Source organism: Lactuca sativa, chromosome 3 (assembly GCF_002870075.4).
Source record: "Lactuca sativa cultivar Salinas chromosome 3, Lsat_Salinas_v11, whole genome shotgun sequence".
Taxonomy (NCBI): domain Eukaryota; kingdom Viridiplantae; phylum Streptophyta; class Magnoliopsida; order Asterales; family Asteraceae; genus Lactuca; species Lactuca sativa.
This window is the reverse complement of record NC_056625.2, coordinates 1,464,156-1,478,935: the sequence shown is the minus strand read 5'-3', so window position 1 is coordinate 1,478,935 and position 14,780 is coordinate 1,464,156. Positions and strand designations below refer to the sequence as shown.

General features: G+C 33.3%; 1 protein-coding gene across 1 annotated transcript; it reads left to right on the top strand.

Annotated features, from left to right (window-relative positions):
- Positions 1-10,286: 10,286 nt before the first annotated feature.
- On the top strand, positions 10,287-11,407 carry LOC111892899 (small heat shock protein, chloroplastic). Its single transcript, XM_023888980.3, has 2 exons — positions 10,287-10,699; positions 10,855-11,407. Exons 1-2 carry the CDS (start codon positions 10,474-10,476, stop codon positions 11,274-11,276), a joined length of 648 nt encoding a protein of 215 aa, XP_023744748.1. The 5' UTR covers positions 10,287-10,473; the 3' UTR covers positions 11,277-11,407.
- The last annotated feature ends 3,373 nt before the right edge of the window (positions 11,408-14,780 follow it).

The following is a 14,780-nucleotide window of genomic DNA, read 5'->3' as shown; positions in this document are numbered from 1 at the left end:
TTGTTTTCTTTTAAGTTGTTAAAAATTGATGTTTTTGATTAATTCTTTTTTCTTTTTCTCTTTCTGATTATAGTATTATGACATTAGAACTTGAAAGAAGACATTATTTACATATTCTTTTGTGATTCTTGTGATAGATTAATCCATACCATGCATACGCCTTTTGAATGCGCTGATAACCAGTTTTCTTCTCACAACAATAGTTCAGATGGAAAGGATTAATTGTGCATTATCTTGTTTTTCAATATTCACTTCTAACAAGTTATTCAATGCAATGAAGTCTAGGTTTGTTTATGCAAAATTTCCAAGCTAAAATGAAATTCTGATTCTAAAATAAAAATACAGTCCAATGTTTTCCATTTTGGTTGTGTTTACCAACCTAGTTGACAAAGGTATCTTATAAACTAACTAATAAAGTAATAATGTTTTATAAAAACTACCTGATAATCCAAATGTCAATTATCAAGAGGTTGAAGGTTGAAGTCTCGCTTGAGACATTAATACACAATTTATAGATAAGATTAGGAGCCGTTTAGAAGAACTAGATTTCAATTATCAAATGACATAAACTAACATGTAGATATATAACTAAAATGAGGTTAACATAAAATTTGGGTACCATCCATAAAAATTGTCCTAACGAGTTTCTAAGTTTTTTCTATGATTTTACTTTTGTACAACTTTATTTTAAATTGTTTTTTTTTTCAACTCTTTGCCTAGCTCTCTTCATTCTTCAAACTTCTTTTACATGTTTTTAAAAAACATGTAAAAGTGAATATGTTAAAAAACATTGTATATCTTTTACAACTTTTGTTCATTAGAATAAATATATACAAAAATGAACGCATACGGGCAAATACGAATAATCTCAAATTTTTTTGTATAAACGATTGAGGATGTTGGGAAAATTTTGTAAAAAACACGTGCACAAATAGCTACAAAAATATGTAAAATAATTGTAAAAAAGTTTGAGCATATAAAGTTTACATCTACAATATCCCTTTTACATCTATGTACCGGCTAAGGTGCACATCTACCGGTTTTGAACCGATTTTGGTTTTCAGAAAACCATTTTTTAAAACTGGTTATTGCCAAACATGATTCGGTTATAATTGGTTTGGTTTTTTAAGTGAAATTTCGTTAAATAAAACTGTCATGTGTTGGGAAAAATGGTTCCAAGAAAACTAGCTTCGGTTCGTTTGTAGGTGTTTTCAGAAAACTGGTTTGAAAGGTGCTAACAATTCATGTCCAAATATTTTAGGGTTAATGACCTAGAAAGGTAACGAATTTTTGTCTTTGTCCACATTTAGGTAATCATTTTTTTTTCGTTCACATTTGAACATCGAACTTGTTTGACCTGTTCAAAAAGGGTAATATGACCGCTAATTACGATAATATTACCCTATTATGAACAGGTCAAACAAGTTTATTGGTCAGATGTGTATGAAAAAAACATGGTTACCTAAATACGGACAAAAACCAAAGTTTCTTACCCGTTTTGGTAATACTGGATCAGAACCGTTTTAGGAACTGTGTGCCCTGGAATCAAGCTCCGATAGTTAATGAACAATTAGGTTAGGCTTGGTCTAACCAAATTTAGTCCCGACTAGTCATGGGCTAAGCTGTGTTGCTCAGTCTTAAAACACATACAACCTAGCCCCTTAGGCGTATACAACTTAACCCCTAACTAGCTGGGCCTAAACTGGGTTGGCCAAAGACTTAACCAACTCCTCATACATAAGACTAGACAACCCAATTTCATTTCACATCATTGGATATTATGACTACTTGCACTTAACATACAGAACCCAATATTACTAAAATAGGTAAGGAACTTTGATTTTTGTCTAAATTTCGGTAACCATGTTTTTTTTCGTACACATTTGACCGGTAAACTTGTTTGACCTGTTCATAATAGGGTAATGTTACCGCTAATTACCGGTCATATTACCTTATTTTGAAAAGGTCAAACAAGTTCAATGGTCAAATGTGAACGAAAAAACATGGTTACCTTAATGTGGACAAAGACCAAAGTTCATTACCTTTCTAGTCATTAACCCAATATTTTATGGGCCCTATGTATCTACATTAAAAAAGGCCCCAAATCCGTATGCACAGTAATATGAAGATTATCAATTTAAACGAGCCTTGAAAAAAAAACTCCTTGACAGAGAACCTTTGGAAAATATTCAAATCCATTGACTAGTTTGTTGATTGCAAATGGATATAAGAATTAAATTACATTTGTTTGGAATTCAAAGTATAATTTTTTTTATAAGATTTGAACCCACATTCTCTTCGTAGGAGGTTAAATAGCTAACTTTGCTGACATTTTTACATCATAACTAAAATCTATTTCTAGATAACGGTTATATATTAGACCTTTTATATTTTTGAAAAATAATGGAGTACATTAGAGCTTGAGTATTGGAATACTTGGCTCGTGAAACAAGCAAGCTTAATTGAGCATTGTTATATTTATATTTTTATCCTTTGGTTTATTCGTATTTACGTTTTGTATAACCAAACTGAGACGAACTCACGAGCTTAATATAATTTTTGTTGTAGTTTAATGTAATTTTAATTTTCTAATAGCAAATTGAGAAGAGTCGAGCCGAGCTCGAAAATATCGGTTGCTTTATCGTGCTCGAGCTCGAGCTTGAATTTAAGGCTCGAGTTGAATTTCAAGCTCAAATTTTCTCTAATCGAATCAAGTTTCGACCTTGTCGGTATTCAACTCGACTCCGCTTGATTACATCCTATTAAAACCACACGTGAAACCACGTTGGCTTAAAACTTGAAAAACCACACACGGCATAATATCGACAATATTACATAACTAGGTTATAATCCGTGGGAACCATGGTTATTAAAATAATTAAATTTTTATACTAAAAACACATAATTATTAATCAATTATTTTAAAATGACATAGATAATAACAATAACATACTTACATGCCATAAAATTACAAAAACTTCTCGTATTCTAATAAAAACACTTCGTTCCAAGATTACTGAATATAAATTGTTCTCTTTGCTAACTATTTCTCAACTACAGGACCTTCTCTACTCCTTCCATGTTCAAAATCTTAAAAAGAAAATACAATTTTACAAAGTAGGATGCTATAAATAACAATTTAAACAAAATAGAATGCTATAAAAATGTTTTTTCTGTAAGTTTTCCACCCATGTTAGAAATTCTTAGAAAGGGACCATTTTACAAAGTAGAATGCTATAAAAGATGTTTTTTATTTAATTTTCGGTCTATGTTCAAAAGAACGTTTTAGGAAAATAGAATGCTATAAATGGCATTATAATAAAGTTGATTGATATAATTGAAAAAGAAATGAAAGTATAACTCTATATTCACATTAAAATGAAAGTTGAATGTTATAATTGAAAAGAATGGAAGAAAAATGCTATAATCGACATTAACATAAAAATTGAATGTTATGATGGAAACAAAAATGAAAGTAAAATGATATAATAGACATTACAATGAAAGTTGAATGGTATAACTGAAAAAATACAATTAAAATGTTATAATCAACAATAAAATGAAAGTTCAATGATATAATTAACAAGAACATGAAAGTTGAATGCTAAAATTGAAAAAAAAAATGAAACTATAATGCTATTCACCAATACTTGATCACAATGGGAAAGCTCAATAATTAGAGTTATGCATAATGCAATTATCAAATACAACTTTTCAGGAATTAAGATTACCTGCTTTTGTAAGCCCTAGGACCAAAAATTCTAATTTCAACAAATTAATTTCTTTTTTCGGTTTTATGTAACAATATAATAATCACCTCATGCATAAGTGGCTTAAATTCCTTTGTTGTTGCTCTTATGCTAAAGTAGATTACACGAAGGCATCCCAATTCCTGAATGAGTGTAAAGAATAAAACACATATAAAAGCTAAGTTTATAACAGTGACCAGTTAAATAAAAAAATTTATAATGAACATGTGTGAACCTTTTGGAAATGAATGCCTTAATAACAAATGATATATTGTCGGCAAGATAGGCTATGATTAGACCACCTTCCTACATCCCCATATTTTCATACTACAATTAGTGTCTTGATAAAAAAAATATATTATATAATAGAAAGAACTACACTATTCATTCAAGTAAACAAAAGTATGGTGTTGCCCTTTAAATGAACCTTCTTATTCAAACAAACACTTGGCGATTGTAAATCAAAATCACCAGCTTTTGCTTTTGTGGCAAATTTTGCGGCTAAAGTTACCTAATTGCCATTGGGTGGTAGTTAAGGTATAAATTATCATGGGTTTAGATTAGAAAAATAAAAAAATGAAACCCACGCTTCAGGGCAAATGTGTCCAACAAAATATCTGTGTGAAAATGGATGGATTTCCATAGAAATATAACCCTTCTTTTCCTATGATCTTTGCTACCGATCTTCAGCTACAAGATTTCCATATAATATTTGAAGATGACCTGTTTTCTTTATTGGGTTTTTTTTTGGTGTTTTTATAATTTTCTATAAAAAAATAACAAATTATTGCTATATTAAATGAATTTTCAAGAGAATTTAGGCTGCAAATCAAAAAGATTATGATATGTCACATGTCCTTCGGATAAAGAAGATAAAAAGTTTTGCATTTTCTGCCAATGTCTTCCCTATAACTGAAAATAACCAGAAAAAACAACTTCAATTCCTTAAACTATAAAGAATATCGAACCACTTTATAAAAAATACAAGCAAAAGCACTAATTTTTACAAGAACACATAATTTTGGAGAAATGGTGTCAAAAAAGATGGTTCTTTTGGCCATTAAATCTCCATAACATGTCCAAAGTTCTTAATTTGTGTTAATTTTAGAGTTTTGTAGTGTTTTCACAAGGATTATACATTGCAATAAAAATTCAAGTACAATTGTTCGGAAGGCCAATAGTCAGTTAGTCAAACACTTGTTTTTATTATGACTACCTGTTATGCAATCTCCATCTAGATACCCAAACTCCAAAAGGTAACGAAGGATTACACGTGTTCCTGTAACTAAACAAACTCAAAAGAAATAAAGAAATGAATATAGAATATAGAAAAAGTTTAGGGTATTACAAAATGACCCTGCCTGCAAGGAAGAGACATTCTCATGCGCCCTACCCCTCGAAAAGATATATTAGACTATTAGAGGCTTAAATGGTAAACTTGAATATATGTAGGAAAGACCACTAAAAAGAAAACTTGAACCTACCGTGTATATGTAACGACCCGTCTCCGGTATAATAATTCCTTGGTATTTATTTTGAAGTTTTATAGGAGGGACTCGGCGAGTTCATAGCCTGACTCGCCGAGTAGGGTCGGGATTTCGAGCACGTGTTAGCTGGCGACTCGGCGAGTCCATATTCTGGACTCGGCGAGTCTGTCCGTCTGGGAGAAACCCTAAATCCCCGGGTTGCCCACTATTTAAGCCACCTTATAGCCCCCAATCTCGCCTCCTTCACCCTCAAAATCTGTGAGAAAACCCTAATTCGCTCTTGAGTGCTTCTAAGTGATTTTGTGTGCTATTGTGAAGGCTTGAAGAAGGAGAAGAAGAAAGGAACAAGGAGAAGGATTGTAGAGCAGAGATTCAAGGGAAAGCAAGAGCTCTTTGAGGTATTCTTCAGTTTTCCTTCTCTTTTATGCCTTAAAACCCTTTCTAGATCTTGTTAATGCCTTTCTCAAAGCTTTATGTTGATATGGAAGCTCTCTTATGCCGAGATAACCTTAGATCTGTTCATTTAGGAGTTGTAGAGCCCAGATCTATTGCCTTTATGGAGTTATTTTGCATATTAACCCTAGATCTACCCCCTTTTAAGCATCTTTTAGCCTTTATTCCCTTGTTCATGTGTTTGTACACGTAAAGTTGGAAACTTTACGTGGTAAATCAGCTTATTGGACTCAGATCTACCATTTGTATGTTTTGGATTCGAGCAGAATCGAGTGTAGAATAATTGCATGGCGGTGACTCGGCGAGTCGGAAGAACGACTCGGCGAGTCGAGTCGCGAGTCCCCGATTTCTTCCTTTTTGAGCGGTGTCGAGTGAGACCAGTGAGGAGTGGAGTGGACTCAGCGAGTTTGAGGGTAGACTCAGTAATGGAGGGACTCGGCGAGTTGTTCATACAACTCGGCGAGTCCAAGGCAATCTTCTTAAGCTCAAGAACAACTCGTCGAGTTGTTCATAGGACTCGGCGAGTCGGATGAAGATTGTCTGAGTTCTTGGATTGGGAGAGTACTCGTCGAGTCGATGCCATAATCGACGAGTAGCAGCGAGCAGGGTCGAGGAGTGAGATTAGGGACTCAGCGAGTTGGCGGCCCAACTCGGCGAGTCAGGTCAACTGTGGGTTGACTTTGACTGAGAGTTGACCTTGACCAACAGTTGACTTTGATCAAGGGTAAAAGAGTCATTTTACCCAGTGCAATGTTTAGTATTTGATTGAGTGTGTTTATGGACTTGTAGCCGGGGAGATACCGGAGCAGCAGCAGTTAGCCCTCAGAGCTATTCACTCAGCAGCCAGTTCACGAGGTGAGTTTCCTTTCAGTAGGAACGGGTCTACGGCCATAATGCCGGCCCGTTTAATTAACAGTAGTTCCGGACTTGGGTCCGATGCAGTAGTTAGAGTGCTTGATGTCTTTGTGATACAAGCATGTTTGTGCTATGTGTTCCGGACTTTGTTCCGATGCAGTATGTAGTATATGTGATTATAATAGTTGTTATGTTCTATGCTATGCCATGATCGATCAGTTCCGGACTTCGGTCCGATGCAGTTAGTTCCGGACTTCGGTCCGATACAGTCAGTTCCGGACTCTGGTCCGATGCAGGGGACAAGGTCCCAGTCAGTTCCGGACTTCGGTCCGATGCAGCTAGTTCCAGACTTCGGTCTGATGCAGTGGGCAAGGCCCAGTATGTGCTTATATGTATTGTATGGTATGTGGTAGTTTGGGGGAGCTCACTAAGCTTCGTGCTTACAGTTTTAGTTTTGGTTTCAGGTACTTCCGCTAGCAGAGGGAAGAGCTCGGGATGATGGCATCGCACACACCACAGCTTCAGCTTTTATCCTGGGAGTTGGTCTAGTTTTTGATTTTTATATGACATGGATATGATACAGTTTCCGCACAGTGTTGTTTTTATTATGTTTGGGATACATCACGTATGGTTTTTATGATATGACACTCAGATTATGGTTTTTGGTTATATTGAAAAATGAAATTTTTGGGTCGTTTCAGTATACCGGATGACCCCCATCAAACCCATGAATCTTCCATAACTGAACATATTATTTTGAGACATAAATATACAAACAAATAAAAAAAGTAAAATATAAATTTACTGATTTCATTTCCACTCGATACCAAATTCAGTTGCACAGATGCATGACGACCATGCTTGTTAAAAAAAAGGTTTTTTGATTCTTCACCAATTCCATTATCTTCATTGTTAGCTAAAGTAAAGTAATCCTTTCAGGCATTTCATCGAACACTTGCTCTGCAACTTTAAGTTCCCCATAGTTTCCATTTAACTTTGAAAACTTTAATACCCACTACCAAATAATAGCATTCCATGGATGGTTATAGCCTTTATAAGGATAATATCTTTGATGCACAAAGGAAAAAAAAACAAAATTGATTCAGAAAATGATCTTTGTACAAAACAACTTTTTTGATGCGAAGCTTACCATTGCAATCACTTAATAACAGCTGAAGCAAGGCAACTGAACATGAAATTTTGAGAAAGCACTTGCGTTTCTGATTGGAATATGCATATCCACTTGAAGTAAACTGCAATTTAAACAAAGATAAGAGAGAAACTTAGATCAGTGCAAGAATCGAAGGTGAAGATTATAGTGGTACTGTGACAGGTGGCCGAGTTATGGAGATAAAATGAGTGAAAAAAACCTACTGCTTCATTACTATTGTTCTATGATATATTGCGATTTAGAATAACATATATTAGTTGACGATCCATACGAGGGTTGTACGTATATATTAAACGGAAACCCTAAACATGGAGGAGGAAGAATGTAACTGAAATAATCAAAGATACGGATTTTGACTTTCAAAACCTTAATCCTTCATTTTCTCCTTGATTCTTGGTATCATCAATTCATTATCAGTAGGAATGAAAGTGGGTCCAAACCTGGACCAGATGGACCCAAACCCGGAAAACCCGGAACCGGTTAACGGGATTTTGTAGAACCGGAAATCGGACCGGTATATAGGAACCGGTTCCGGGTAAAGTGGGTCTAGAACCGGAAAACCCGGAAACATCAAAGTGGGTAGGTTGGAACCGGATAAAGTGGGTTTAGAACCGGAAAACCCGAAAAAACCGGAATTTTTTGGTAATTACTTACTACTTAGCGGGAATTTTGAAAATTTTCATATTGATATCCCGACTTTGGGGGACTGTAACTCATTGAATAAGAAACCAAAATTAACATAATTATAGTCTAAAATCATGTACAAACTCTAAAATATACTCTGGAAAAAACCGCATGTCAATCTGACTTTATACAAATGAGATATGCATTTGTTAACATTTTCACAGAAAACAAACAAAAACAAATAGCTGAAAAGTTGAAAATTTTCAGTTTTGATATCCCAACTTCAGAGGACTGTAAATCATTGAATATTAAACCGAAAATGACAAAATTATAGTCTAAACTCATGTAAAAACTGTAAACTACAAGTTGGAAAAAACCACATGTCAATCCATCTTTATACGAATTAGATATACATGTTTTAAAACTTTCACCGAATACAATAAAACTAAAAACTTCCAGCTTTGATATCTCGATTTTGGAGGAGTGTAAGTTAATGAATATAAAACCAAAAATGGCAAATTTATAGTCTAAAATCATGTACAAACTCTAAACTACATATTGGAAAAAATCGCATGTCAATCGGAGTTGAAACGAATGAGATATGCATCTTTTAAACGTTTCACAAAAATCGGTTCCGGCCCTAAAAGTGGTTCTGGTTCCAAACATCGGTTCCGGTTTTTAGACCCGGTTTACCCGGACCTGATGGACCCAAACTCGGATTACCCGGAACCCGGATAAAGCCAATTTTAAAACCCGGAACCGGAACCGGTTCTATATTTTCCGGTTCCGGTCCGGTTTTCCGGTTCTAAATCTCATCCCTAATTATCAGTGGATATAAATGGAAACAAACAGGTAATTTAAAAGTATGAGCTGATTTATAGGAGATGATATAATCGAATTTGTGGTGCAAAGAATGGGCGAGAATTTGAGTCAAAAGACATCTCTGGTAAGGACACGTGGCAAGTTGGAGGTGCAAAAGAGGGACACGTGGCGTGCAAAGTACTTTTTTATTAAGAACTAGTTTATAACCCGTGGAAACCACGGTTAGAAAATTAATTAAACTTTCTAAGTAAAAACTCAAAACTATTAATTAATAATTTTAAAGAACTTATTAATTAAAAGATATTTTTTTAGTTATATATAAAATTATAATCGTTAATTCAAATAAATACGTCAAATATACAATCTTATAATTTGAATAAATTTTATTTTATTACAATTTGTATAAATTTTATTTTATTTTTATTCTAATATTATTAATTTAATGTAATTAAAATGTGATTTAAATTTTGAAATTTGAAATTTGAAATGGAGAATTAATAGATTGACAAGTGTCATGATATTAATTACAAGTGTCAATAGATTGACAAATGTCATGGTATTAATTACAATGCCTAATATGGTGACACATGACAAAAGAACTACTCTTTTATTAGTATAGGGAGATAGAAGAGTTTATCTTTAGATAACGAAATGGACACAGTTCAATTTTATTATACACTAGGTGTAAGACCCATGTATTACATGAGTTTATTTTAAAAAAATTAAATATGAAATTTTAACAATTTGAAAAGTTTGAATATATATAAAAAATGAGAATTTTTTTGAATTATTAAAATTAATGAGACTTTAATGTATTGAATACATTATATATATAAATCATTTCTAATGAATACCTTACATATTAAATGTGAAATTTTAATTTAATAAAACGAAAAATACAATAAAATAACAAATTGAAAATATAAAATTTAAAAATTCTAAAAAATATCATGTGATCAAATGAAGGAGAAAATATCATGTTGCAAAAAAACTTTTATTTATTTATTATATTAGATTACTTTTTATAGTAATATTCAAAAGATTAAATTAAAACAAAAATAATTGTTGTGTTACGGAAGAAAAAAGGAGACTTTAAAAATGAAAACCGATTCCAGAAACATCGAGTGTCTTTCAGGAAGAATCGACACCTCTCTTCAAACTTCTCATTTCTCCACCTATATATACGTATGTATATCATCGGACCCTGCTTTGCTTCACAACTCAACAAAGCAAGTGACTTGACAGTTAAAGTCGTCATCCAGTAAAGAATCTAAACCTAGACAATAGTCATCAATTGTTAATTATCGGAGAAATGGCAGCTTCACTCGCTGTTAAGAGGGGCACCATTGGCGTTGCAACCGTGCTTAACAAGCTATTAAATCCACTCCGATCTGTTTCTGCTGTTCCTTCCGTCCAACGGTGCTTCAACACTAATTCGTCCCAGATGACTGCCTATGACGATGACAATCGCGGTGTCGATGTCGATCGCCGCGCCGATACAACTGTCTCTCGCCGCCGTGATAATGATCTATTTTCTGGTGTGTCTTTGCTTCCAGTTACTCGGTGTCTCTTTTTCTACTTGATTGTCTTAGTGGCTTATCTAAAATAATCGCAATTTCGAAATTATCTCTCATCAGATTTTGTTGTTTCTGGTTTTCCTAGTATTAACATCTCCAATTTGCACTGGTTTCAGACGTATTCGATCCGTTTTCTCCACCGAGAAGCCTAAGCCAGATCTTCAACATGATGGATCAGTTCATGGGGAATCCGCTTATGTCGAGCTCTCGAGGAGGAGGATTCAGTACGAGACGGGGATGGGACGCAAAGGAAGACAACGATTCTCTCAACTTTCGGTTCGACATGCCAGGTATAGACAAAGACAACGTTAAGATCTCTGTGGAGCAGAACACTCTGGTGATTCGTGCAGAGGCGGAGAAGGAAACGGAGGATGAGGAGGAGCCGCCGCGGAGGTACTCTAGCAGGATTGATCTGCCGCTAAACGCATACAAGGTTGATGAAATAAAGGCGGAGCTGAAGAACGGTGTACTGAAAATTAGGGTTCCGAAAGTGAAGGAAGAGGAGAGGAAAGATGTGAGGCAGATTCAGGTGGAGTGAATAGTGATGATGTGGATTTGTTGAGACTTTTACTTTTGTTTTTTGTTTATGTGATGATGATGTGTCCGTTTTCTAGTGATATATGTAGTGAAAAAAAATAATAATATACTGCAACTAGTTTTCAATGGGAATTCAAATTCTTCTCTTTTTACTGTCAATTTATCATCATTTTTATAGACGATGCAATTAAATCATAACACACTTAGCTCCAGTGATAGTATCAAGCAAGTTGTTTTGTGGTTTGGCTGGTATTGGCTGCCGGTGGAGCTGGGCTTCATTTGCATCGTCGACTGTTTTTTTGATACTACCCACACACATGTTCTCTTCTCTTGATCCATGATCCATTGTTTTCTTCTCCAATGGAATCCATTCCCTCCATCTACCGATTTCTCTTAATCACTTGAATACGATGCTATTTCAAAATCTTTAATCTTATTTATGGGTTCTTCTAGATATTGGTTTTCGCACCCGTCGACCTCGAACACCCTCTTCTTCCCGGCCTAGGCCTAAATTCTAAATATCATATTTGCCATTCTTAAGGTTTTTTAATATCATAAATACCCAAATTGATTTTTTTGATTATTTTTATTGATTTATAACCTTTTTTACAATTTTAAAATTATTAAAGCTAAAAAAACATTTGAAATAGATAATTTTGCCCTTGTTTTCAAATTCCAAAATTCATACCCGGGTGAACAGATAGAAATTGCAGATTCACATCCTGCTTCATCAATCGGCTTCCCTTGCGTCTTTGTCGATCAACAATCACACACACAATCCTTCCCCGTCTTCTTCATTGAGTCCTTGGTCGTCCGTAGGTAAGCATTTCACAATAACTAAAGTAGGAAAACAACGTTCGAAATCATCATCCTCATAATCAAAAGTTCTTATTCTCGACCTTTAATTAATGTCTGCTTTCCGATTCAGTCTATCCAAAATCTATGAGAGGTACACCTTCAATTTCATATGTTTCCATTTTTTGGAAATTTTGATCATGTTTTTGAATTGTTAAACCTTAAATTTCATATGTTTTTTTTCAATTGTTGATTTTTTTCGACATACTTGAAAGGATGGTGAACAAGATTGATTTATTTACCATTTACTATCTTTTTTAAAATTTATTAGATTTCCGTGGTTAAAGCATTTGACATGATTTCGTTATTCATAACATTATCTTCCATAGGTTCAACTTTTTCCTTGACATTGATTGTGTTTGTCATAGCTTTTAAAGTGATTTTTTACTTTTTTTTTCTAAAAGTCAAAAAGATGTTTGGTAAAATAAAAATGACTTTTGTAATCAACTTTTTCAATAGATGAAATCTTGTCTTGTTGAAAAGTCACGTAAAGAGTGACTTTTTCAACTTTTCAACCACTTAAAACATTAAATTAACTTTATATCCCCAGCTACCGTAATCAATGTAAATATGTAAACATGTCACTTTTAGTCATTTTACATGTAAAAGTTAAACCAAACACTTTTTAAAAAACAACTTTTGTAAAAAGTCATTTTATAAAAAGTCCTTTTACAAAAGGACTTTTTCCCCTCAAAAGCTAAGTCAAACACCCTCTTAGACTTACGCCTAACTTTCAACATTTTGGCTTTAGGTTATAAGCTTGAACCTTACCTTTCCAGTTTATGTGTATATAATATAATTTAGTCTGTTTTTTTTAAACGACAAATACAAATATATACTAAACTACACCTAAATTATTCCATCTATATCCATAGTGAGACTTGAACCCTCGACCTCAAGGAGAGAGGGCAACACCAGATACTACTGGGCTAGAAGCCCTTTGGTGTGTGTATTTGTTACTTTCGTGTGCAGTTGCTGAAACATGTAAAAATTTACATTCAATTCCATTCTCGAAGGTATATTATGATTACTAATTTACTAAATATTGTCAATTTTAATGGAACTTGAATCCCAAATGTTGCAATCATAGGACTGTGAAGATATGAACTGGAAAGGTGCTGAGGATATGATAAAGAATATAGGCAAATGAGTAGTGGAACTCATAAATTGTAGTATCAAAGGATTGTAAGTACTCATGTTTCTTTCTTTCCTTTTAAACTATCACCTCTTTTGATCATATAAATTAGGGCTGACAAAATTGTACCATGGCAAACCAACCAACATGTTACCAATTAAACCAAGAAATTTGGTAGCCAATATATTTGGTAGCCAACATGTTTGGTTGGTAGTACCATACCAATTAATCAATGTTGGTACGGTAGTGGTACAAAAGTCTGAATACCATGGTAATACCGTACCAACCAATTCATTTATTATATATATATATATATATATATATATATATATATATATATATATATATATATATGAAATCGTATATTTAAACTGTTAATTGTGTTTAGTGTTTATAGTTTTAATAACATTATATTAGTCATTTTGTGGTATTAGTCAATAGTTATTACCAGTTTAAAGCAGAAAATTAAAATGTTATTTTAGCGTTTCTTCAGTAAAAATTTTTTGTGAACTAAAAGAAATATGTAACTAATTTCTATACTAAACATCAAAATTCCGATGTCTTTGCTTATTTTAAATCTTCTAACAGAAAATTAAAAGAATTTGGTATATATCATTAAAAGAATTTGGTATATATCATCCATTTAATCCAATGTTTTTGTAGAGATAAATTGTTATTTCATTTACATGGTAGTAGGTAGTAGGTTGGCTTACTAAATGGTCTTTTTATGAATCATGGTAAAGTTGATGTGTTTAATGGTATCAATATGGGATGATGGTTACAGTTTGGATATAATCAGGTAATGGGAGCTAAAACATGTTAGTTTCTTAATGTTTTACACCAATTACATTTACTTTGATAACCATTGTTTTCCTGATTGTGTTTGGATGTGCTAATGATTTTTTTAATTCTTCTTAGTGAAGATATCCTAAATTCTTTTTTCATCTCTATTATCTGTTTTATAATACAAGAATTCTGTTGGTGCCAAATTAATAACAACAATATGAACACAGACTTTGAAGATTCACAATGTAGAAAAATCACCATGAGAACAGAAAAATCGCCAACTTGGTACATAAACTCAAGCTTCACTTTTGATTTCTTGATTTGTTAACCTAAAAATGTGAAGGATAATAAGTAAAACAATCTTTTATATTTGTTAGCTTGCATACTACCAAGAAGAATACATCAGGTAAAGCACCAATAAGAATGCACAAGGATGAAAGGGAGAAATTGAAGCATGAACATGTGAATTAACTCTTTCTTGAATTACCTACTATAGTTGGTATTTTTTTTTCACAACTCTTTTACTTGATATATTTTTACCATCTTTTTTATTGTTTAATTTAACTTTTTTATTACCTTAAAGAACTCACTGAGCAAAATAACGATAAAGCGTGTATATAGGGTGAAATTGTTTGTGTTGTGAAGGACATGCTTTATTGCTTTATATAGGGTGAAATTGTATATAGGGTGAAATTGTTTGTGTTGTGAAGGACATGCTTTATTAGATCA

What these genes read in the sequence shown, in the direction of transcription:
- LOC111892899 (XM_023888980.3), top strand. Translation starts at nt 10,474, where the DNA reads ATGGCAGCTTCACTCGCTGTTAAGAGGGGCACCATTGGCGTTGCAACC. An exon ending in TGATAATGATCTATTTTCTG is followed by an intron (nt 10,700 to 10,854) that starts GTGTGTCTTTGC and finishes CACTGGTTTCAG; the next exon opens with ACGTATTCGATCCGTTTTCT.